At 49.3% G+C, this 26,076-nt stretch overlaps 1 protein-coding gene across 19 annotated transcripts in view; it reads left to right on the top strand.

The window, feature by feature from the left end:
- The window catches only part of LOC106591349 (tensin-1), a 185,378-nt gene that overhangs the window by 19,743 nt on the left and 139,559 nt on the right, over nucleotides 1–26,076 (top strand). For 2 of the 19 annotated variants that reach the window (XM_082962982.1, XM_045697915.2), the window contains exon 1: nucleotides 11,959–12,252. The exons of the other annotated variants lie outside the window; for them this stretch is intronic. In XM_082962982.1, the coding sequence (XP_082819108.1) occupies nucleotides 12,199–12,252 (54 nt within the window). In that variant the 5' untranslated portion in view covers nucleotides 11,959–12,198. Of the gene's footprint in view, nucleotides 1–11,958; nucleotides 12,253–26,076 lie in introns of those variants that run through there. 19 annotated transcript variants of the gene reach the window in all.

Genomic DNA, 26,076 nt, shown 5'->3' with positions numbered 1-26,076 from the left:
CCTCTCTCAGACACAGTGGCTTGCTTGTCCTCTCTCTCAGACACACTGACTTGCCTGCTCTCCCTCTCTCAGACACACTGACTTGCCTGCTCTCTCTCTCAGACACACTGGCTTGCCTGCTCTCTCTCTCTGACACACTGGCTTGCCTGCTCTCCCTCTCTCAGACACACTGACTTGCCTGCTCCCTCTCTTAGACACACTGGATTGCCTGCTCTCTCTCTCTGACACACTGACTTGCCTGCTCTCCCTCTCTCAGACACACTGGCTTGCCTGCTCTCTCACTCCCTCTCTCAGACACACTGACTTGCCTGCTCTCCCTCTCTCAGACACACTGACTTGCCTGCTTTCTCTCTCAGACACACTGGCTTGCCTGTTCCCTCTCTCCCAGACACACTGGCTTGCCTGCTCTCTCTCTCTCTCTCTCTCTCTCTCTCTCTCTCTCTCTCTCTCTTTCTCTCTCTCTCTCTCTCTCTCTCTCTCTCTCTCTCTCTCTCTCTCTCTCTCTCGCTCTCTCTCTCGCTCAGACACACTGGCTTGCCTGCTCTCCCTCTCTCAGACACACTGGCTTGCCTGTTCCCTCTCTCCCAGACACACTAGCTTGCCTGCTGTCTCTCTCAGACACACTGCCTTGCCTGCTCTCCCTCTCTCAGACACACTGACTTGCCTGCTCTCCCTCTCTCAGACACACTGGCTTGCCTGCTCTCCCTCTCTCAGACACACTGGCTTGCCTGCTCTCCCTCTCTCAGACACACTGACTTGCCTGCTCTCTGTCTCAGACACACTGGCATGCCTGCTCTCTCTCTCTCAGACACACTGACTTGCTTGCTCCCTCTCTCAGACACACTGGCTTGCCTGCTCTCCCTCGCTCAGACACACTGACTTGCCTGCTCTCCCTCTCTCAGACACACTGGCTTGCCTGCTCTCTCTCTCTGACACACTGGCTGGCCTGCTCTCCCTTTCTCAGACACACTGACTTGCTTGCTCCCTCTCTCAGACACACTGGCTTGCCTGCTCTCTCTCTCTGACACACTGGCTTACCTGCTCTCCCTCTCTCAGACACACTGACTTGCCAGCTCTCCCTCTCTCAGACACACTGGCTTGCCTGCTCTCTCTCTCTGACACACTGGCTTGCCTGCTCTCCCTCTCTCAGACACACTGACTTGCTTGCTCCCTCTCTCAGACACACTGGCTTGCCTGCTCTCTCTCTCTGACACACTGGCTTGCCTGCTCTCCCTCTCTCAGATACACTGGCATGCCTGCTCTCTCTCTCTCAGACACACTGACTTGCTTGCTAGCTCTCTCAGACACACTGGCTTGCCTGCTCTCTCTCTCTGACACACTGGCTTGCCTGCGCTCCCTCTCTCAGACACACTGACTTGCCTGCTCTCTCTCTCAGACACACTGGCTTGCCTGCTCTCTCTCTCAGACACACTGGCTTGCCTGCTCTCCCTCTCTCAGACACACTGGCTTTCCTGCTCTCCCTCTCTCAGACATACTAGCTTGCCTGCTGTGCCTCTCTCAGACACACTGACTTGCCTGCTCTCTCTCTCTGACACACTGGCTTGCCTGCTCTCCCTCTCTCAGATACACTGGCATGCCTGCTCTCTCTCTCTCAGACACACTGACTTGCTTGCTCCCTCTCTCAGACACACTGGCTTGCCTGCTCTCTCTCTCTGACACACTGGCTTGCCTGCGCTCCCTCTCTCAGACACACTGACTTGCCTGCTCTCTCTCTCAGACACACTGGCTTGCCTGCTCTCTCTCTCTGACACACTGGCTTGCCTGCTCTCCCTCTCTCAGACACACTGGCTTTCCTGCTCTCCCTCTCTCAGACATACTAGCTTGCCTGCTGTGCCTCTCTCAGACACACTGACTTGCCTGCTCTCCCTCTCTCAGACACACTGGCTTGCCTGCTCTCCCTCTCTCAGAAACACTGGCTTGCCTGCTCTCCCTCTCTCCCAGACACACTGGCTTGCCTGCTCTCTCTCTCTCTCTCTCTCTCTCTCTCTCTCTTTCTCTCTCTCTCTCTCTCTCTCTCTCTCTCTCTCTCTCTCTCTCTCTCTCTCTCTCGCTCAGACACACTTGCTTGCCTGCTCTCCCTCTCTCAGACACACTGGCTTGCCTGTTCCCTCTCTCCCAGACACACTGCCTTGCCTGCTCTCCCTCTCTCAGACACACTGACTTGCCTGTTCTCCCTCTCTCAGACACACTGGCTTGCCTGCTCTCTGTCTCAGACACACTGGCATGCCTGCTCTCTCTCTCTCAGACACACTGACTTGCTTGCTCCCTCTCTCAGACACACTGGCTTGCCTGCTCTCCCTCTCTCAGACACACTGACTTGCCTGCTCTCCCTCTCTCAGACACACTGGCTTGCCTGCTCTCTCTCTCTGACACACTGGCTTGCCTGCTCTCCCTCTCTCAGACACACTGACTTGCTTGTTCCCTCTCTCAGACACACTGGTTTGCCTGCTCTCCCTCTCAAACTCACTGACTTGCCTTCTCTCTCTCCCAGACACTCTGACTTGCCTGCTCCCTCTCTCAGACACACTGACTTGCCTGCTCTCTCTCTGACACACTGGCTTGCCTGCTCTCCCTCTCTCAGACACACTGACTTGCCTGCTCTCCCTCTCTCAGACACACTGGCTTGCCTGCTCTCTCTCTCTGACACACTGGCTTGCCTGCTCTCCCTCTCTCAGACACACTGACTTGCTTGCTCCCTCTCTCAGACACACTGGCTTGCCTGCTCTCTCTCTCAGACACACTGACTTGCCTGCTCTCCCTCTCTCAGACACACTGACTTGCCTGCTCTCCCTCTCTCAGACACACTGGCTTGCCTGCTCTCTCTCTCAGACACACTGGCTTGCCTGCTCTCCCTCTCTGACACACTGACTTGCCTGCTCCATCTCTCAGACACACTGACTTGCCTGCTCCATCTCTCAGACACACTGGCTTGCCTGCTTTCCCTCTCTTAGACACAGTTACTTGCCTGCTCTCTCTGTCTCAGACACACTGGCTTGCCTGCTCCCTCTCTCAGACACACTGGCTTGCCTGTTCCCTCTCTCAGACACACTGACTTGCCTGCTCCATCTCTCAGACAAACTGACTTTCCTGCTCCATCTCTCAGACACACTGGCTTGCCTGCTCTCCCTCTCTTAGACACACTGGCTTGCCTGCTCTCCCTCTCTCAGACATACTGACTTGCTGCTCTCTCTCTCAGACACACTGACTTGCTGCTCTCTCTCTCAGACACAGTAGCTTGCCTGCTCTCTCTCTCTGACACACTGGCTTGCCTGTTCTCTCTCTCAGACATACTGGCTTGCCTGCTCTCCCTCTCTCAGACACACTGGCTTGCCTGCTCCCTCTCTCAGACACACTGACTTGCCTGCTCCCTCTCTCAGACACACTGGCTTGCCTGCTCCCTCTCTCAGACACACTGGCTTGCCTGCTCTCTCTCTCAGACACACTAGCTTGCCTGCTCCCTCTCTCAGACACACTGACTTGCCTGCTCTCTCTCAGACACACTAGCTTCCCTGCTCCCTCTCTCTCAGACACACTGACTTGCCTGCTCCCTCTCTCAGACACACTGGCTTGCCTGCTCTCTCTCTCAGACACACTTGCTTGCTTGCTCTCTCTCTGACACACTGGCTTGCCTGCTCTCTCTCTGTGACACACTGGCTTGCCTGCTCTCTCTCTCTCAGACACACTGACTTGCCTGCTCTCCCTCTCTCAGACACACTGGCTTGCCTGCTCTCCCTCTCTCAGACACACTGGCTTGCCTGCTCTCCCTCTCTCAGACACACTGACTTGCCTGCTCCCTCTTTCAGACACAGTGGCTTGCTTGTTCTCTCTCTCAGACACACTGACTTGCCTGCTCTCCCTCTCTCAGACACACTGACTTGCCTGCTTTCTCTCTCAGACACACTGACTTGCCTGCTCTCTCTCTCAGACACACTGGCTTGCCTGCTCTCTCTCTCTGACACACTGGCTTGCCTGCTCTCCCTCTCTCAGACACACTGACTTGCCTGCTCCCTCTCTTAGACACACTGGATTGCCTGCTCTCTCTCTCTGACACACTGACTTGCCTGCTCTCCCTCTCTCAGACACACTGGCTTGCCTGCTCTCTCACTCCCTCTCTCAGACACACTGACTTGCCTGCTCTCCCTCTCTCAGACACACTGACTTGCCTGCTTTCTCTCTCAGACACACTGGCTTGCCTGTTCCCTCTCTCCCAGACACACTGGCTTGCCTGCTCTCTCTCTCTCTCTCTCTCTCTCTCTCTTTCTCTCTCTCTCTCTCTCTCTCTCTCTCTCTCGCTCTCTCTCTCGCTCAGACACACTGGCTTGCCTGCTCTCCCTCTCTCAGACACACTGGCTTGCCTGCTCTCCCTCTCTCAAACACACTGGCTTGCCTGCTCTCCCTCTCTCAGACACACCTGCTTGCCTGCTCTCCCTCTCTCAGACACACTGACTTGCCTGCTCTCTGTCTCAGACACACTGGCATGCCTGCTCTCTCTCTCTCAGACACACTGACTTGCTTGCTCCCTCTCTCAGACACACTGGCTTGCCTGCTCTCCCTCGCTCAGACACACTGACTTGCCTGCTCTCCCTCTCTCAGACACACTGGCTTGCCTGCTCTCTCTCTCTGACACACTGGCTTGCCTGCTCTCCCTTTCTCAGACACACTGACTTGCTTGCTCCCTCTCTCAGACACACTGGCTTGCCTGCTCTCTCTCCCAGACACACTGCCTTGCCTGCTCTCCCTCTCTCAGACACACTGACTTGCCTGTTCTCCCTCTCTCAGACACACTGGCTTGCCTGCTCTCTGTCTCAGACACACTGGCATGCCTGCTCTCTCTCTCTCAGACACACTGACTTGCTTGCTCCCTCTCTCAGACACACTGGCTTGCCTGCTCTCTCTCTCTGACACACTGGCTTGCCTGCTCTCCCTCTCTCAGACACACTGACTTGCCTGCTCTCCCTCTCTCTGACACACTGACTAGCCTGCTCTCTCTCTCAGACACACTGACTTGCCTGCTCTCCCTCTCTCAGACACACTGGCTTGCCTGCTCTCTCTCTCTGACACACTGGCTTGCCTGCTCTCCCTCTCTCAGACACACTGACTTGCTTGCTCCCTCTCTCAGACACACTGGCTTGCCTGCTCTCTCTCTCAGACACACTGACTTGCCTGCTCTCCCTCTCTCAGACACACTGACTTGCCTGCTCTCCCTCTCTCAGACACACTGGCTTGCCTGCTCTCTCTCTCAGACACACTGGCTTGCCTGCTCTCCCTCTCTGACACACTGACTTGCCTGCTCCATCTCTCAGACACACTGACTTGCCTGCTCCATCTCTCAGACACACTGGCTTGCCTGCTTTCCCTCTCTTAGACACAGTTACTTGCCTGCTCTCTCTGTCTCAGACACACTGGCTTGCCTGCTCCCTCTCTCAGACACACTGGCTTGCCTGTTCCCTCTCTCAGACTCACTGACTTGCCTGCTCCATCTCTCAGACAAACTGACTTGCCTGCTCCATCTCTCAGACACACTGGCTTGCCTGCTCTCCCTCTCTTAGACACACTGGCTTGCCTGCTCTCCCTCTCTCAGACATACTGACTTGCTGCTCTCTCTCTCAGACACGCTGACTTGCTGCTCTCTCTCTCAGACACAGTAGCTTGCCTGCTCTCTCTCTCTGACACACTGGCTTGCCTGTTCTCTCTCTCAGACATACTGGCTTGCCTGCTCTCCCTCTCTCAGACACACTGGCTTGCCTGCTCCCTCTCTCAGACACACTGACTTGCCTGCTCCCTCTCTCAGACACACTGGCTTGCCTGCTCCCTCTCTCAGACACACTGGCTTGCCTGCTCCCTCTCTCAGACACACTAGCTTGCCTGCTCCCTCTCTCAGACACACTGACTTGCCTGCTCCCTCTCTCAGACACACTGGCTTGCCTGCTCTCTCTCTCAGACACACTAGCTTGCCTGCTCCCTCTCTCAGACACACTGACTTGCCTGCTCTCTCTCAGACACACTAGCTTCCCTGCTCCCTCTCTCTCAGACACACTGACTTGCCTGCTCTCCATCTCTCAGACACACTGGCTTGCCTGCTCTCCATCTCTGACACACTGGCTTGCCTGCTCCCTCTCTCAGACTCACTGACTTGCCTTCTCTCTCTCCCAGACACTCTGACTTGCCTGCTCCCTCTCTCAGACTCACTGACTTGCCTGCTCCCTCTCTCAGACACACTGACTTGCCTGCTCCCTCTCTCAGACACACTGGCTTGCCTGCTCCCTCTCTCAGACACACTGGCTTGCCTGCTCCCTCTCTCAGACACACTGGCTTGCCTGCTCCCTCTCTCAGACTCACTGACTTGCCTGCTCCCTCTCTCATACACACTGACTAGCCTGCTCCCTCTCTCAGACACACTGACTTGCCTGCTCCCTCTCTCAGACACACTGGCTTGCCTGCTCCCTCTCTCAGACACACTGGCTTGCCTGCTCCCTCTCTCTCAGACACACTAGCTGGCCTGCTCCCTCTCTCTCAGACACACTGACTTGCCTGCTCTCTCTCTCAGACACACTGACTTGCCTGCTCTCTCTCTCAGACTCACTGACTTGCCTTCTCTCTCTCTCCCAGACACACTGGCTTGATGGGTTCTTATATTTGTCTTATTTCACACATATACACGTGTGTGAATTGGAAATATGTTTTTTGTGCATATCCCAACTCTCCCTGAGACACCCTCGAAGAGTCGGATGAGACACCCTCAGGGAGTTGGGTGAGACACCCTCAGGGAGTTGGGTGAGACACCCTCGGAGAGTGGGGTGAGGCAACCTTGGAGTGAGGGGTGAGACAGCATCATAGAGTAGGGTGAGACACCCTCTGAATGTGGGGTGAGGCAACCTTGGAGTGAGGGGTGAGACAGCATCATAGAGTAGGGTGAGACACCCTCTGAGTGTGGGGTGAGACACCCTCTGAAAGTGGGGTGAGACACCCTCGGAAAGTGGGCTGAGACAACCTCTGAGAGTGGGGTGAGACACCCCCAGAGAGTTGGGTGAGACACCCTCTGAGTGGGGTGAGACACCCTTTGAAAGTGGGGTCAGACACCCCCGGAGAGTGGGGTGAGACACCCCCGGAGAGTGGAGTGAGACACCCTCTGAGAGTGGGGTGAGACACCCTCTGAGAGTGGGGTGAGACACCCTCTGAGGGTGGGGTGAGACACCCTCTGAGAGTGGGGTGAGACACCCTCTGAGAGTGGGGTGAGACAACCTCTGAGAGTGGGGTGAGACAACCTCAGAGAGTGGGGTGAGACAACCTCAGAGAGTGGGGTGAGACACCCCCCGGAGAGTGGGGTGAGACACCCCCCGGAGAGTGGGGTGAGACACCCTCTGCGAGTGGGGTGAGACACCCTCTAAGAGTGGGGTGAGACACCCTCTAAGAGTGGGGTGAGACACCCTCAGAGAGTGGGGTGAGACAACCTCAGAGAGTGGGGTGAGACACCCTCTGAGAGTGGGGTGAGACACCCTCTGAGAGTGGGGTGAGACACCCTCTGAGAGTGGGGTGAGACACCCTCTGAGAGTGGGGTGAGACACCCTTAGAGAGTGGGGTGAGACACCCTTAGAGAGTGGGGTCACATCCACAGTCAGCCATTATCAACCCTCGTGCAATTACTTGCCGCCCTATTCTGCTACCTCTCTCACACACACACTGGCTTGCCCACTCTGTCCCCTTTCCTCCTTCCCTTGGTAATATCCTAATAGTCCACCCTCTGTAACAACTGCTTGTTATAGCTTGTCCCTCCCTGTGTGCTTGTCCCTGTGTGCTTGTCCCTGTAATGACGCTGTGCTGTGACATCAGTCTGTCCTGTGTGTGTGTTTGGTGTTCTGTTTGATACATACAGCCAAGTGTTCCAGGATCACACAGCTCTGACCAGAGGGAAAGAAGAAACATGACTGGATGTTAGAGGTGACCGCTACAGAACCACTGTACCACTGTTAACAGCTCACAACGCCAAGGGGTGTGTGAGTGAGTGCGTGTGTGTGTGAGGTTGTGTGTGTGTGTGTGTGTGTGTGTGTGTGTGTGTGTGTGTGTGTGTGGTGTGTGTGTGTGTGTGTGTGTGTGTGTGTGTGTGTGTGTGTGTGTGTGTGTGTGTGTGTGTGTGTGTGGGGTTGTGTGTGTGTGTGTGGCAGGGGGGATTGTGTGAGGGGGTTGTGTATGTGTACGTGAGGCAGGGAGATGTTGTACCCACTGTGACTATTAAAACCTACCCTATCCAGAAACCGTGGATGGATGGCTGCATTCACGCAAAACTGAAAGCGCATGATATCCGAAAGAGAAGCCATATCAATCCACCAATGTTTGTTTTTCCCCCTAGCAACAGTGACATCAGATAAGATAGACCTTAAAACACTAAAGATTAGTTCTGAAGCTAACGTGACTCTGGTCAAGAGCAGTAAATACATACTGAAGACAATACACATAGATAGCTTTTAGTTGACTCTGCCCACAGGCATACAACCAGCCCCGTGATCTGACTCCACATGCCACTGATGCCAGTTTTATAACGTCTATGTGACAGATTTGGCATAGGTTACAGTCTAGAATACCTATCGGTCACATGGGGGGGATTCATGACTACCTGCATTCCTTTAGTCCAGGGGTATTCAACCTGGTGTCCACTACCCCCTAAGGCTCTGCGGAGGTACTGCAGGGGGTCGGTGAAATTATGTGTATAATTTTTTTTTCTTGTGAATGTCGCTGGCAACAACAGAATACACAGTGTTTGATTTACAGTTGAAAAGAGGATAGTATCTTCTTTCTAATGATTTAGACTTTATTTCTAACTCCTAATATTGAGCAAATTATTACTAATTGGAGCCAATTACACTCACTGGAGTATCAGACTTAGGCTTTGAAAAAGCCCCAGCGAATAGGCTACCAGTCAATAAGCTACCAGTCAATAGGCTACCAGTCAATAAGCTACCAGTCAATAAGCTACCAGTCAATAAGCTACCAGTCAATAGGCTACCAGTCAATAGGCTACCAGTCAATTGGCTACCAGTCAATAAGCTACCAGTCAATAAGCTACCAGTCAATAAGCTACCAGTCAATAAGCTACCAGTGAGTCATTAAGCTACCAGTCAATAAGCTACCAGTCAATAGGCTACCAATAAATAGGCTACCAGTCAATAGGCTACCAGTCAATAGGCTACCAGTCAATAGGCAACCTGTCAATAAGCTACCAGTCAATAAGCTACCAGTTAATAGGCTACCAGTTAATAGGCTACCAGTTAATAGGCTACCAGTGAGTCAATAAGCTACCAGTCAATAGGCTACCAATAAATAGGCTACCAGTCAATAGGCTACCAGTCAATAAGCTACCAGTCAATAAGCTACCAGTCAATAAGCTACCAGTGAGTCATTAAGCTACCAGTCAATAAGCTACCAGTCAATAGGCTACCAATAAATAGGCTACCAGTCAATAGGCTACCAGTCAATAGGCAACCTGTCAATAAGCTACCAGTCAATAGGCTACCAGTCAATAAGCTACCAGTTAATAGGCTACCAGTTAATAGGCTACCAGTGAGTCAATAAGCTACCAGTCAATAGGCAACCTGTCAATAAGCTACCAGTCAATAGGCTACCAGTCAATAAGCTACCAGTTAATAGGCTACCAGTTAATAGGCTACCAGTCAATAGGCTACCAATAGGCTACCAGTGAGTCAATAGGCTACCAGTCAATAAGCTACCAGTCAATAGGCTACCAGTCAATAAGCTTCCAGTCAATAGGCTACCAGTCAATAAGCTACCAGTCAATAAGCTACCAGTCAATAAGCTACCAGTTAATAAGCTACCAGTCAATAAGCTACCAGTCAATAGGCTACCAGTCAATAGGCAACCAGTCAATAGGCTACCAGTCAATAAGCTACCAGTCAATAGGCTACCAGTTAATAGGCTACCAGTCAATAAGCTACCATTGAGTCAATAAGCTACCAGTCAATAGGCTACCAGTCAGTAGGCTACCAGTCAATAAGCTACCAGTCAATAAGCTACCATTCAATAGGCTACCAGTCAATAGGCTACCAGTGAGGCAAGTGCCGCTGGCTGCTGGTAAGCTCTCTTGACTTGGACATACATTTTTTGCCAACACATGGCTAACCATTGTTTAACCAGCTAAACAGATGTGTTTGGAGTCACTCTAGCTAATAGGCTATGCTAGAGTTTACAATCCCTCTTCCAATTATAATGTGGGGAGGTCAAAGTAATGAAAAACTACCAACCAAATCTATTCATTTTCAAATGTTGATAACTTCTCCTTGCTATTATCATTCAGCTGATAAGACAACACATGAAACATGTTTGTTTTGCTAATGTATGATGAGGGTCCCTGGGTTACCGGTTTGCCTGGGAGGTGGTCTCTGGACAAGAAAAGGTAGAAGAACCCTGTTTTAGTCCCTTATAGAAGACACGTACTGTACATAAGTACCTCGAACATCTCAGGTTGTCTGTGGTTACTCAAAGATTGGCTCTCACATCAGATTCCTGTTTCTTCCTGGGGATCCGGCGAGACATTGTCGGCAGCGGGTGGCCATGTTGACTCTTTAGAGTGATCGCTGCCCCACTGTTTCTGATGATGATCTGGCACGGAATGGCCAACTAGCCCTGCTGGTTTCTGTCATGTTTAATGAGCTGGTGTCTGGCCCGGGCCCTGTCCCACGCCCCTGGCTCCTGGCATGGAGATGGGACGACTGAGCTGAAGCTGGGGCTAGGGCAGGGGCCGAGGCAGGGCAGTGGCTGGGGCTAGGGCAGTGGCTGGGGCTAGGGCAGGGGCCGGGGTTAGGGCCGGGGCTAGGGCAGGGGCCGAGGCTAGGGCAGTGGCTGGGGCTAGGGCAGGGGCTGGGGCTAGGGCCGGGGCTAGGGCGGGGCCGAGGCTAGGGCAGGGGCTAGGGCAGTGGCTGGGGCTAGGGAAGGGGCTGTGGCAGGGGCTGATGCTGAGGCTGAGGCTGGTGATAGGGCAGGGTCTGGGGCTAGGACCGGGTCTAGGGCAGTGGCTGGGGCTAGGGAAGGGGCTGGAGCAGGGGCTGAGGCTGGCGATAGGGCAGGGCCTCGGGCTAGGTCAGGGTGTAGGTCAGGGGGTAGGTCTGGGGCTAGGGCAGGGGCTAGGACAGGGGCTAGGGAAGGGGCTGGAGTAGGGGCTGAGGCTGGCGATAGGGCAGGGCCTGGGGCTAGGGCAGGGGGTAGGTCTGGGGCTAGGGCAGGGGCTAGGACAGGGGATAGTGAAGGGGCTGGGGCTAGGGCCGGGGCTAAGGCAGTGGATGGGGCTGGGGCTGGGCTGGGCTGGGGATAGGGCTGGGGCAGGAGCTGGGGAAGGGGCTGAGACAGGAGCTGGGGAAGGGGTTGAGACAGGAGCTGGGGAAGGGGCTGAGACAGGAGCTGGGGAAGGGGTTGAGACAGGAGCTGGGGAAGGGGCTGAGACAGGAGCTGGGGCAGAGGCTGAGACAGGAGCTGGGGCAGAGGCTGAGACAGGAGCTGGGGCAGAGGCTGAGACAGGAGCTGGGGCAGAGGCTGAGACAGGAGCTGGGGAAGGGGCTGACAGGAGCTGGGGAAGGGGCTGAGACAGGAGCTGGGGAAGGGGCTGAGACAGGAGCTGGGGAAGGGGCTGAGACAGGAGCTGGGGAAGGGGCTGAGACAGGAGCTGGGGAAGGGGCTGAGACAGGAGCTGGGGAAGGGGCTGAGACAGGCGCTGGAGAAGGGGCTGAGACAGGAGCTGGAGAAGGGGCTGAGACAGGAGCTGGGGCAGAGGCTGAGGCTGGGCCAAGCCGGGGAGGCCTGAACGCCTCATCAATGATCAACAGGGAAGTAAGGAGGCCTTCCCAGAGGTGCCAAATGAACCTTAACCTTTTTTTCACAGGAACAACAAGGAAGGCGAGAGGAAAGAACAACATACATGGACACATCATCAGACACTCCACACCAGGCTTCCAGCATGTTCTCTTGACATATTATGACATGACCCTCAAGCTTGTTGCTTTTGGCTATAGATGAAGCGTTCAGTGGTGTGTTTTCCTTTCCCCTAATCTTGCTGTCCGGAGGATTTTGTCAAGAGCAAGCCTTCATTTCTGAGTTGTTGTCTACTGGACAGAACTGAGGAAAGGACAGTGATCTAATAAAGGCAATGCTGTGTGTTTGGACTATCTGGGCTGGATGAGAGCTATTGGATCAGCCAGTGCTGCACCCCCTGCTATGCTAGTTTGGCTGGTAAGTATCCTGCGACTCTTTCCGTTTTTATCAGGGACAATTAAAAAGACAAGAACTGTAAAAATGCCAATTAGCTAACAACTCATTGTCATTGTTTTTGACACATTGGCAGCGGCATCACGCAAGTCCTGGTGTGGCATTTTTTTGTGTTGCTGTTTTGATGTGATTTCATCAGCTTTGTGTTGCCACAGAGATCATATTCAATTACAACATGGCATTCTATGGTGTGTACACTTTATACTCCTTCCAAATCCATTTGGTACTGGAAGTCTGCCTCCGCTCTAGTCATGTAGCTAGCAGATCTCTCTAGAAGCAACCTCTGTTACATTTCAGTTGGGTACCATTTCAATATCATTATAAGACATCTCGTGTAACATATATATATATATATATATATAACACTATAATTATCTGATTTATGCATCAGAAGGCAGGTTTTGCTACATTGTCAGGTTTTCCTACATTGTTTTGGAGACTGTGGTGTTACATAATCCCTTTCTCTGCCTCCTGTCTGGGTTGTTCCTCTCCTGTCTTGCTCTGCCTCCTGTCTGGGTTGTTCTTCTCCTGTCTTTCTCTGCCTCCTGTCTGGGTTGTTCCTCTCCTGTCTTTCTCTGCCTCCTGTCTGGGTTGTTCCTCTCCTGTCTTTCTCTGCCTCCTGTCTGGGTTGTTCCTCTCCTGTCTTTCTCTGCCTCCTGTCTGGGTTGTTCATCTCCTGTCTTGCTCTGCCTCCTGTCTGGGTTGTTCCTCTCCTGTCTTTCTCTGCCTCCTGTCTGGGTTGTTCCTCTCCTGTCTTGCTCTGCCTCCTGTCTGGGTTGTTCCTCTCCTGTCTCTCTGTTCTCTGCCTCCTGTCTGGGTTGTTCCTCTCCTGTCTTTCTCTGCCTCCTGTCTGGGTTGTTCCTCTCCTGTCTTGCTCTGCCTCCTGTCTGGGTTGTTCCTCTCCTGTCTTTCTCTGCCTCCTGTCTGGGTTGTTCCTCTCCTGTCTTGCTCTGCCTCCTGTCTGGGTTGTTCCTCTCCTGTCTTTCTCTGCCTCCTGTCTGGGTTGTTCCTCTCCTGACCAATTGAGTTTACAGTTGAATGTCTGTTTCTAAACGTCATGTTAAGTTATGACCTTCACACCAGCCTGCCAGTGACCTTGACGTGTGTTGAGTGTTCTATTTCTCTTCAGCTGTTCCATCGTCCCGTTCCCCTCCTGTCATTCTCTCCAGATCAGAATTCATGCCCTCCACAGTATTCTCTATGTGGAGTGAGTACTGTGCTGTATATTCAGTAGATATTCCAGAATCTTCCTCACGTCGCGACATGTATTGCAGTCACTCTTGCGAAATGAATGTATTGTATATTATGTGTGAAAAGCAGTGGATATTGGGAATGGGAACGGTGGTTTTCCATCCACTTGAATTCTGCAGGTCCGGTGTCAAGGACACGGGAAGAAGGGAGGGGATGTGTTATCATCCGGGCCAGTCCTGGGAGTGGGACAGTCGAGCCCAGAGCTGTGCATCTTGGTCTGGGTTAGTCCCTTTGTCTCTGCCCCTCCCTGGATGATGTCCAACATAATTGCTGGGATTGAGATCATTTCTCGTGGGGGCTCGAGCTCCGTTTGAACCCCCCATCCCCAATATCACACCTTTACCTCCCTTTTAACTGCAACCATCTTTACTCCCATCATCCTTTTCTCCTCACGTTCTCTCTCTCACTCTCTGTTGCCACACATAGTTCACACTCAGTGTAACAGAGAGGACCTCACTCAGAAACGTCAAGTCATTGTATGTACGACCGCCCAAAACTCCACACTTACTACCAACACTTTTCTATACTGAATGTACATAGACAGTTAAAGCAGAACTGTCTTCCAAACCAATGAGTCTGTGGGCTCCTGTCTTCCAATATCTGTAGCTGGTTTCCAGTGATCCCTCCCTGAGATCTGCCTGTCTTTTATTTTACGTTTTCATTTTAATGTAATTGTATTCATACATTTTTTTTACCTTTATTTAACTAGGCAAGTCAGTTAAGAATAAATTCTTATTTACAATGACGGCCTGTCTGTGTTTTAGACTCTGTCCTGCCTGTGTTTTAGCCTGTGTCCTGCCTGTGTTCTAGACTCTGTCCTGCCTGTCTTTTAGACTCTGTCCTGCCTGTGTTTTAGCCTCTGTCCTGCATGTGTTTTAGACTCTGTCCTGCCTGTGTTTTAGCCTCTGTCCTGCCTGTGTTTTAGTCTCTGTCCTGCCTGTGTTTTAGTCTCTGTCCTGCCTGTGTTTTAGACTCTGTCCTGCCTGTGTTTTAGACTCTGTCCTGCCTGTGTTTTAGACTCTGTCCTGCCTGTGTTTTAGTCTCTGTCCTGCCTGTGTTTTAGTCTCTGTCCTGCCTGTGTTTTAGACTCTGTCCTGCCTGTGTTCTAGACTCTGTCCTGCCTGTGTTTTAGCCTCTGTCCTGCCTGTGTTTTAGCCTCTGTCCTGCCTGTGTTTTAGCCTCTGTCCTGCCTGTGTTTTAGCCTCTGTCCTGCCTGTGTTTTAGACTCTGTCCTGCCTGTGTTCTAGACTCTGTCCTGCCTGTGTTTTAGACTCTGTCCTGCCTGTGTTTTAGACTCTGTCCTGCCTGTGTTTTAGACTCTGTCCTGCCTGTGTTTTAGACTCTGTCCTGCCTGTGTTTTAGACTCTGTCCTGCCTGTGTTATAGACTCTGTCCTGCCTGTGTTTTAGACTCTGTCCTGCCTGTGTTTTAGACTCTGTCCTGCCTGTGTTTTAGACTCTGTCCTGCCTGTGTTTTAGACTCTGTCCTGCCTGTGTTTTAGACTCTGTCCTGCCTGTGTTTTAGACTCTGTCCTGCCTGTGTTTTAGACTCTGTCCTGCCTGTGTTTTAGACTCTGTCCTGCCTGTGTTTTAGACTCTGTCCTGCCTGTGTTTTAGACTCTGTCCTGCCTGTGTTTTAGCCTCTGTCCTGCCTGTGTTTTAGCCTCTGTCCTGCCTGTGTTTTAGCCTCTGTCCTGCCTGTGTTTTAGCCTCTGTCCTGCCTGTGTTTTAGACTCTGTCCTGCCTGTGTTCTAGACTCTGTCCTGCCTGTGTTTTAGACTCTGTCCTGCCTGTGTTTTAGACTCTGTCCTGCCTGTGTTTTAGACTCTGTCCTGCCTGTGTTTTAGACTCTGTCCTGCCTGTGTTTTAGACTCTGTCCTGCCTGTGTTATAGACTCTGTCCTGCCTGTGTTTTAGACTTTGTCCTGCCTGTGTTTTAGACTCTGTCCTGCCTGTGTTTTAGACTCTGTCCTGCCTGTGTTTTAGACTCTGTCCTGCCTGTGTTTTAGACTCTGTCCTGCCTGTGTTTTAGACTCTGTCCTGCCTGTGTTTTAGACTCTGTCCTGCCTGTGTTTTAGACTCTGTCCTGCCTGTGTTCTAGACTCTGTCCTGCCTGTGTTTTAGACTCTGTCCTGCCTGTGTTTTAGACTCTGTCCTGCCTGTGTTTTAGACTCTGTCCTGCCTGTGTTTTAGACTCTGTCCTGCCTGTGTTATAGACTCTGTCCTGCCTGTGTTTTAGACTCTGTCCTGCCTGTGTTTTAGACTCTGTCCTGCCTGTGTTTTAGACTCTGTCCTGCCTGTGTTTTAGACTCTGTCCTGCCTGTGTTATAGACTCTGTCCTGCCTGTGTTTTAGACTCTGTCCTGCCTGTGTTTTAGACTCTGTCCTGTGCTCTGTGATGAATGTGTCTAATCATCCTCAGTGAGAACTTGTCTTCCTCCTATTGATTCCTAAACCCATTTAGTGAATTGGGGTTCTGGGAGAATCTTGTGTAAGCACAGAGGACAGTTAGGGATAATGAAGTGGCAATGCACCACGGTCATCTTTCTGTTCAAGATGTACAGGAGGAGAGGATCGGAGGAAAACTCTCTCTCTCTTCCTCCACACGTTCACTCACTGTCATACTGTACTTGACTGTGTGCCAGACTGGTGTCAGATGACCTCACGCTATGTAGACTGGATCCTATCAATTCTCCTGGCCCAGCGTCGGCCGGTTTAGGGTTTGGCCGGGGTAGGCCGTCATTGTAAATAACAATTTGTTCTTAACTGACGTGCCTAGTTAAATAAAGGTTACAAATAAAAAAAATACAAAATGTGTTTCTCAGGCCTAGTTTATTCAGCAAACGTGGTGACATTCCCTTCCAGAGTTTGGAGAAATCCTAGAATGCGTGTGTAACCGGTGTGAAATGGCTAGCTAGTTAGCAGGGTGCACGCTAATAGCGTTTCAATCAGTGACGTCACTCGCTCTGAGACCTTGAAATAGTTGTTCCCCTTGCTCTGTAAGGGCCGTGGCTTTTGTGGAATAATGGGTAACGACGCTTCGAGGGTGACTGTTGTCAATGTGTGCAGAGGGTCCCTGGTTGGAGCCCTGGTAGGGGCGAGGAGAGGGATGGAAGCTATACTGTTACACGTGTAACCAATGTTCCCTCTAATGTTTTTCAGAACTGAGCAAATTTCAGGTCTTCTGAGCGCAAACTTCAACATTGTGAAAATTCTGTGCAACTTCCGGTGCGTGTTTACTGTGAACACTGAGACTGTACCCGCTTTAAGTTACAGTTTTAACAGTTGCCAAGTTGGCTACTGTGGCTATTTGATCATAATGTAGGCCTACCAGAGTGGCCTTCCATCAAAAACAATGGAGAAAATGCATCCCAACATTTTAACATGCAAATAGCTGTTCTATCATTCAGCCTACAGTAGCAGCCAATGTGTGGTGTTCAATGAAGGCCTACATTCCATGAGACTTTTGAAAAACAAATACATGCAGGGCTTAACATTAACCATTTTATACACTCAGACAAGGAGGTGACTGAAAATGTTGTGTTTGATGCAAGAAACCACTTTACAATATAAAATGCAGTATTATTCCCATACCATTATTATCGAGAATCAGATAAATGATGCTACCCTCTGCCTATTGGCTACTTAGCTTATTCAAGACGTACCTCAAAATACAACACTGCCCCTTTAAGACATAAAAAAAAGCTCTTTACTTGACTGTCTTTTCAAAGATGGCTAGAAGTGTACATGTTTGGTGCTCTTGTTGGAAGCAACCTCTCCCCCATGTTGGGCTAATAACTCACTACCTAGCAAAGAATATGAACTAATGTGCACATGTGGCTACATGCAGCTCTCTGTAGCCTAAACAGAGTCCAGTTCAAAGTGAATGGCACAGATCTATATATGGCAATGGCTATTTGCATATAGACCTACTGCAGCTCTGATTGGTTATGGCGCACCGGTCTGTGTAGAGTACGGGCCTGAGTCGTGCACCGTCATTGCAATAGAATCCTACTCCAATGCGCTCTGCCTACAAGAAAATATCTTGCAAAGTTAGCTTTGCACACAATGTCTTGCATAGTTCGTTTTGTTGTGGTATGAAAGTGGCTAATATTGCGTTGATTCAATCACAATTCTCACAGTGGATTGAAACGTTTCTAAAGGAAAGTTCAATGAAGTTCAATCTAGTGCCTCTCTGCGCTGCCAGATATTTATCCTGCGTGGCTTGTAACTATAAGTTCTCTCCTGAGAACTGAGTCATTCATCCTCCTATTGCATCCCATTACTTCCTGGCAGTGCTGAAAGGGAGAGTACTGTTTGAGAGCTGAGTGCACTGGCACGGTTGGACTTCACCTTGAGATGTCCCCCTGGGCGGTGTTGTGTTTTGTAGACCACAAGGGGGTCTTTAACCTACATAGGTAGCATTAGTGGGCTAAACGTAAGTCACACTCTCAATAGCGCTCGCTACTGGAGTACAGCCAAGTCAGCAGTGTTAGTTTGGGAGATGAGACAAGGGAGCTGGAGGCTTGGACATAAAGGGGACAGATAGATATGTCTCTATAGTAAGTTGTTCTGAAGCTCCTTCCCAATGAACACTGGACTGATGAGATGGTCCTGGACAGAACCATGTTTCTTTATAGAGGACTCTGGACAGTTGCCGTGGTGACCAAGAGAGCAGGGAATGATTTGTGATTTGTTCATTTGTTTATTTTCATGAGGGTTTGACTAGATCATGTAAGAATGCTAAAGAATAAAGAAAATAATATCTACGAATGTTTTATATTGAGCATCTTTTTCAGATTTTCTGATTCTCACGAGTGTTTGAGCGGAATGAGTTCAAAGCTCCAACATGTTCTATCTGAAGGATTCAGGATGTATCGATCCGTTTATTTTCACACCTATTAGACATGGTCTCCTCCCTGTTGTCAGCTTGCCTGGGGTCGTTGCTGGCGAGGTATCCAGGGACAACGCCTGACTGTTTTCTTCCTCTTGACCAGAAGGGCAGATGTAATTTCACTAAGCCGTCCTCAGCCGGCTGGAACATAATACACTGCATCACTAAAGCAAACACACCAGAGGACATACAGCGGTAGATAGCCTCACCTACTAGGCTGGCAACATTTTGGTCATCTCCCCAAAATTCCCAGGTTTTCAGAAATCCTGGTTGGAAGACTTCTGGAGTTAAGAGGGAATACGCAGGAAATCTGGAATCCTCCAACCGGAATTTTGGGACAACCTGGGATTTTGGGTAAATTTACCAGAATTTTGCCTCCCTTGTCTCACTCATTCAAACAGGAGGAGTTGCTTCTAATGAAAGAATAGAGTGCAGGTCATTGGGGTGATGTGGATGCTGCTGTTGAGTTGGTGAAGTCCTGCTGTCCCCAGATTGTAGCTTATCAGCACTACTTAGCTGGGCTCCCGAGTGGCGCATTGGTCTAAGGCACTGCATCACAATGCTTGAAGTGTCACTACAGACACCCTGGTTCGAATCCAGGCTGTTTCACAACTGGTCGTGAGTGGAAGTCCCATAGGGCGGTGAACAAGTGGCCCAGTGTAATCTGGGTTTGGCCAGTGTAGGCTGTCATTGTAAATAAGAATGTGTTCTTAACTCACTTGCCTAGTTAAATAAAGTTTCAGAAGAGGCTTGGACATAAAGGGGACAGATAGATAAGTCCCTGATCCCATTGTCTTTAACACCTGATTCAGGATCAGATCCCTTTTCCAACCTAATAATGGAACCCTTGTCCGCTGTGTGTAGTTCCCTAACTTTTTTTCTCTTCTGTGACATCATTGTTGTTGGCATATCCTTGTTTAACTCATTCCGTGGCGGGTTTCGTGGGTTGGGGGATGTAGTTGACACTGCAGGCTAGCCCTGTTTCACTTGGCAGCTGTCCTTGTGAGTCAGCCCTCATAGACCTCCATACTAAATACACCCAGCGCTCTGCTGTCCATAGACATGCTCAGCTCCCACTAATGACAGGCCTGCCATGACTGTCTGAGGGACTCACTACTGGGCCAGGCAGGACACTTGTGCAGCTTTTAGCATTTCCCAAAAATATATACATACAGTATACATCTTTTTTTTAGTTATTTGATTTATATTTATAATCCCATTTATGGAAATGTATCTTTTTCTCGGGGGACGATTTCCCAAGACCGCAAACAGCGAAGATCCTCATTATAATAAGGAGGGCCATAAAAATGCACACTACAAATAGACTAGACGATGTAAATGATCTATTCTAGATGACGCAGCAGCCTCAGCGGCCAGGATTAGCTGATCACAGCTGAACACCTTAAAGATTTGTAGTTTAATAGACTTTCCCATTCATTGATCAAGGGGCAGTGGAGGGTGGGGGGGAGGGGGTGGGGGGGGGGGCACTTTTGTCCCCCATGCAGGTCCTGTTCGATTCAAGATAATGAAGAGGGACATTTCAAAGGTAACATCCATAATGTGGTTATTATGGTTCCCTTGCCCTTGAGTATTGTTAAGGGGGGAGTAGAGTTGCCTGACGACTCAAACTGAATTCTTCCACTGTTCTATGTTCGCTACATTAGTCTGAGACTGGCATCGTTGAAGTTGTTCGTTGTGACGTCAAAATGAGGGCTGATGTACAAAACAAAGTCATCGGTGATTGGATCATCTCTAACCAATCAGAGTATCAAAGCCAATGACACATTTTGGAAACGCCACTTTAACCACATGTGTTCTGGCTTTGGCCCAACCCAGAGGTTTCTGGGACCAATCAGAACGGTTAGATTGTGTTTGCATTCTAGAAATCATCTGAGAGGTACTCAGATCCGACTCATTGCGGAGAAGAAACAAACTTTTGTGTGCATTGTGTAACATTTAGCTGGAACAAGGAATAGAGGGCTTTGGTTGGAGTGTGGTGTTGATGTGTGTGGGGTGAGGGCAGAGAGAGAGGAGAGAGATTGTGGCAAAGGTGACACGAGAGGAAAAGAAAGGAGAGGGACAAGGACTGAGAGAAGTAAGGAGAGAGAGGGAGGGGGAGAGAGAGGTACTGGGAGAGAGGTAGGGGGATCTGAGAGCGGTAGGGGGAGAGAGATATAGGGGGAGAGAGGTAGGGGGAGAGAGATGTAGGGGGAGAGAGATGTAGGGGGAGAGAGATGTAGGGGGAGAGAGAGGTACTGGGAGAAAGGTAGGGGGATCTGAGAGCGGTAGGGGGAGAGAGATATAGGGGGAGAGAGGTAGGGGGAGAGAGATGTAGGGGGAGAGAGGTAGGGGGAGAGAGATATAGGGGGAGAGAGGTAGGGGGATCTGAGAGCGGTAGGGGGAGAGAGATATAGGGGGAGAGAGGTAGGGGGAGAGAGATATGGGGGAGAGAGATGTAGGGGGAGAGAAGTAGGGGGGGAGAGAAGTAGGGGAGAGAGATGTAGGGGGAGAGAGCGGTAGGGGGAGAGAGATATAGGGGGAGAGATGTAGGGGGATCTGAGAGAGGTAGAGGGAGAGATGTAAGGGGAGAGATGTAGGGGGAGAGAGATGTAGAGGGAGAGAGAGGTAGGGGAGAGAGAGGTAGGGTGAGAGAGATGTAGGGGAAGAGAGAGGTAGGGGAGAGAGAGGTAGGGTGAGAGAGATGTAGAGGGAGAGAGGTAGGGTGAGAGAGAGGTAGGGGAAGAGAGAGGTAGGGGGAGAGAGGTAGGGGAGAGAGATGTAGAGGGAGAGAGATGTAGAGGGAGAGAGATAGGGGGAGAGAGAGGTAGGGGGAGAGAGATGTAGGGGAAGAGAGAGGTAGGGGAGAGAGGTAGGGGGAGAGAGGTAGGGGAGAGAGATGTAGAGGGAGAGAGGTAGGGGGAGAGAGAGGTAGGGGGAAAGAGATGTAGGGGGCGAGAGAGGTAGGGGGAGAGAGAGGTAGGGGGAGAGAGATGTAGGGGGAGAGAGATGTAGAGGGAGAGAGGTAGGGGGAGAGAGATGTAGAGGGAGAGAGGGGTAGGGTGAGAGAGATGTAGAGGGAGAGAGGTAGGGTGAGAGAGAGGTAGGGGAAGAGAGAGGTAGGGGGAGAGAGGTAGGGGAGAGAGATGTAGAGGGAGAGAGATGTAGAGGGAGAGAGATAGGGGGAGAGAGAGGTAGGGGGAGAGAGATGTAGGGGAAGAGAGAGGTAGGGGAGAGAGGTAGGGGGAGAGAGGTAGGGGAGAGAGATGTAGAGGGAGAGAGGTAGGGGGAGAGAGAGGTAGGGGGAAAGAGATGTAGGGGGCGAGAGAGGTAGGGGGAGAGAGAGGTAGGGGGAGAGAGATGTAGGGGGAGAGAGATGTAGAGGGAGAGAGGTAGGGGGAGAGAGATGTAGAGGGAGAGAGGGGTAGGGGGAGAGAGATGTAGAGGGAGAGAGGGGTAGGGGGAGAGAGATGTAGAGGGAGAGAGGGGTAGAGGGAGAGAGATGTAGAGGGAGAGAGGGGTAGGGGAAGAGAGATGTAGAGGGAGAGAGGTGTAGAGGGAGAGAGGGGTAGGGGGAGAGAGATGTAGGGGGAGAGAGATGTAGAGGGAGAGAGGGGTTAGGGGGAGAGAGATGTAGAGGGAGAGAGGGGTAGGGGGAGAGAGATGTAGGGGGAGAGAGATGTAGAGGGAGAGAGGGGTAGGGGGAGAGAGATGTAGAGGGAGAGAGGGGTAGGGGGAGAGAGATGTAGAGGGAGAGAGGGGTAGAGGGAGAGAGGGGTAGGGGGAGAGAGATGTGGAGGGGGAGAGGGGTAGGGGGAGAGAGATGTAGAGGGAGAGAGGGGTAGAGGGAGAAAGGGGTAGGGGGAGAGAGATGTAGGGGGAGAGAGGTAGGGGGAGAGAGATGTATAGGGAGAGAGGGGTAGGGGGAGAGAGAGAGAGGTAGAGAGAGAGAGATGGACTGGTGGTGGTGGTGAGTCATGATGTGTGTGTGATAGCACCTGATCTCGGTCTGCTCCGCTGAACACATGCTAATGTGGTCTACCCCTGCACAGACAAAACCTGCAGCAGCCCCTGGTATAACCACCCTACAGCACCTCTCACAGCCTGCCACTGGCTGTCACGCCTGTCAATCAATCATCCCAGCATATCAGTGCATTCGTCAGGCTTGTCAACAGTAGCAGTTGGTCATCTCACTGTCAGGAACTGACTTGATGAAGTGGCCCCTATATACTGATCTAGGGATAGAATTTGGGGTGGCTAAGCTGATCCTAGATCAGTTCAGCCTAAGTGCTATTTCCACACAGAACGATACTAATAGACTTCAAATTATGCTTATGGAGCAGATGTTCTTCCAAAGAAAATTATTTTGTAAAAAAAATGATAATTGTTTGTAGCTCTTGTTTGACTTGTGAAGTAGGAAACTACAGTAGGCCTAGAGTTTCTATTTTGCACATGTGATCCACTGTAGCAGTCTCTGAAATCAGAGAAGGGCTGCCAGTCTATATCTTCTATGTAGAGAGAAAGTGGCCATGGTAGCTATACATTCTACAGTAGAAGCATAGTAGACTCTGTTTTTGGCTGCAGCCTCCCTCCTGCCTATCTCGCTGGGTTTTGTGTGTCGGCCGTCCGGACCCGGAGGGAGAGTCAGGGTGACAGGCCAGTCAATATCAGTCTGCAGTGATTATGGGAGTCTCTTATTGCTAATGAGCAGCTTAGTGCACAGCGGATACCCTGCCAACACCCTGGGAAACATGCCCTATACTGTAGTATAGTACACAACATATTTATACTGTAGTATAGTACACAACATATTTATACTGTAGTATAGTACACAACACATTTATACTGTAGTATAGTACACAACATATTTATACTGTAGTATAGTACACAACATATTTATACTGTAGTATAGTACACAACATATTTATACTGTAGTATAGTAGACAACAAATTCATACTGTAGTATAGTACACAACATATTTATACTGTAGTATAGTACACAACATATTTATACTGTAGTATAGTACACAACATATTTATACTGTAGTATAGTAGACAACATATTTATACTGTAGTATAGTACACAACATATTTATACTGTAGTATAGTACACAACATATTTATACTGTAGTATAGTAGACAACAGATTCATACTGTAGTATAGTACACAACATATTTACACTGTAGTATAGTACACAACATATTTATACTGTAGTATAGTACACAACATATTTATACTGTAGTATAGTACACAACATATTTATACTGTAGAATAGTACACAACATATTTATACTGTAGTATAGTACACAACATATTTACACTGTAGTATAGTACACAACATATTTATACTGTAGTATAGTACACAACATATTTATACTGTAGTATAGTACACAACATATTTATACTGTAGTGTAGTCGACAACATATTTATACTGTAGTATAGTACACAACATATTTATACTGTAGTATAGTACACAACATATTTATACTGTAGTATAGTAGACAACAGATTCATACTGTAGTATAGTACACAACATATTTATACTGTAGTATAGTACACAACAGATTCATACTGTAGTATAGTGGGCAACACATTTATACTGTAGTATAGTACACAACATATTTATACTGTAGAATAGTACACAACATATTTATACTGTAGTATAGTACACAACATATTTACACTGTAGTATAGTACACAACATATTTATACTGTAGTATAGTACACAACATATTTATACTGTAGTATAGTACACAACATATTTATACTGTAGTGTAGTCGACAACATATTTATACTGTAGTATAGTACACAACATATTTATACTGTAGTATAGTACACAACATATTTATACTGTAGTATAGTAGACAACAGATTCATACTGTAGTATAGTACACAACATATTTATACTGTAGTATAGTACACAACAGATTCATACTGTAGTATAGTGGGCAACACATTTATACTGTAGTATAGTACACAACATATTTATACTGTAGTATAGCACACAACAGATTCATACTGTAGTATAGTACACAACATATTTATACTGTAGTATAGTACACAACATATTTATACTGTAGTATAGTACACAACACATTTAAACTGTAGTATAGTGGGCAACACATTTATACTGTAGTACACTGTCTGCTATCTAGAACCTACAATAGTTATTTGGGTGTCCCCATAGGAGTACCCCTTGAATAACACTTTTTGGTTCCAGGTAGAGCCTTTTTTGGGTTCCATGAAGAACCCTTTCCACAGAGGGTTCTACATGGAACCCAAAAGGGTTCTACCTGAAACCAAAAAGGGTTCTACCTAGAACCAAAAAGGGTTCTCCTATGGGGACAGCCAAAGAACCCTTTTGGAACCCTTTTTTCTAAGAGTGTATGGTACACAATATATTTCCACTGTAGTATAGTACAAAAAGTGCATGAATTGTGTATGAAGTATTGCTATCATGATGTATATACGCCATATCTAAACTGCATTCAGATATAGACGCCTTATTTTGGTACAGCATGTCCACACTCCATAGTCTGTTGTTTTGAATGGAATGAACAAAGAAATTGTGTTATGAAGGAAGTTATTAGGGGTTCAAGCAGCGTAGCTGGTGAAACCCTGTTATATTTCTTGGCGTTCATTATTATGTTCCTTCGTCTGCCAATTTGGTGAAATAAATGCACATTCCCATGATATGGTAAGGCCCAGGAGGGTGCAACTTTACATGATGGAAAAGGCCCATGTGCCACACTCTCTCATGCAATGCCATGGCAATTGGCCACATGGTGGTGCAATAACAAGCCATTCAAAATGAAAAGGTTTAAATGTAATGCCCCTCACCCCATTGGACCCAAAGTCCTGAAATTCAGTATATAGGTCCCTATCCTCACAAGGAACCCATTTAGCTCAAGGACCCATAAGGTCCGCCATGATGGATTTTCCATCATTTAGAATTTTGCGGACAAAAAAAACTTGATATATGGCATCTACAGACCAAGGTCTCTTAACGCTATGTTTTACAGACTATTATGTCAAACAATATGGCCGCTACTGACCAATGAACTTTCATGTGGGTGTGGTCTGACACATAAACGCATATAAATCAGACCAGGATATAGTATTGTCGACCACACGGTGGCGCTATAACGAGCACATGTTTATATCTCTTCACCGGTTTGACGCGGTGATGAAATTTGGCACACGTGCCCAGGGATATGAGTCTAGCTAAGCTATAAAGTACGGTTCAGTTTGGCCACATAGTAGCGCTGTTGGACCGGAAAAAACAATCATGCATTGGCTGGTAACGGCCATATTGTTTGAGCTATCGTCCTGGAAAATATGAAGACATGGGTACATAGATGCTATATGCCAATCGGTCCAGTGGTTCTGGAGAAGAAAACGTTTAAAGTAGTCAACATCATTAAAAATGGTCCAAAACACATCAAAAGCATGTTGGATGTTGAGCAAGCATGTCAAGGATTATTAGTGTAAGGCAATATGTCCAATTTGTCCTGATGGTGGCGCTATGGGGCCAAAGCTTGAACCCCAGCATTGCTGCATGCAGCTATATTTATTAGTGATATTATTGCTATCAAGAAGGTGATATATGTACACTATATGACTGTGCACTGTGTTCTGACATACACA

This window comes from Salmo salar, chromosome 16, assembly GCF_965601325.2.
Source record: "Salmo salar chromosome 16, fSalSal1, whole genome shotgun sequence".
Lineage (NCBI taxonomy): Eukaryota > Metazoa > Chordata > Actinopteri > Salmoniformes > Salmonidae > Salmo > Salmo salar.
This window is presented reverse-complemented; position numbering and strand designations above follow the sequence as displayed.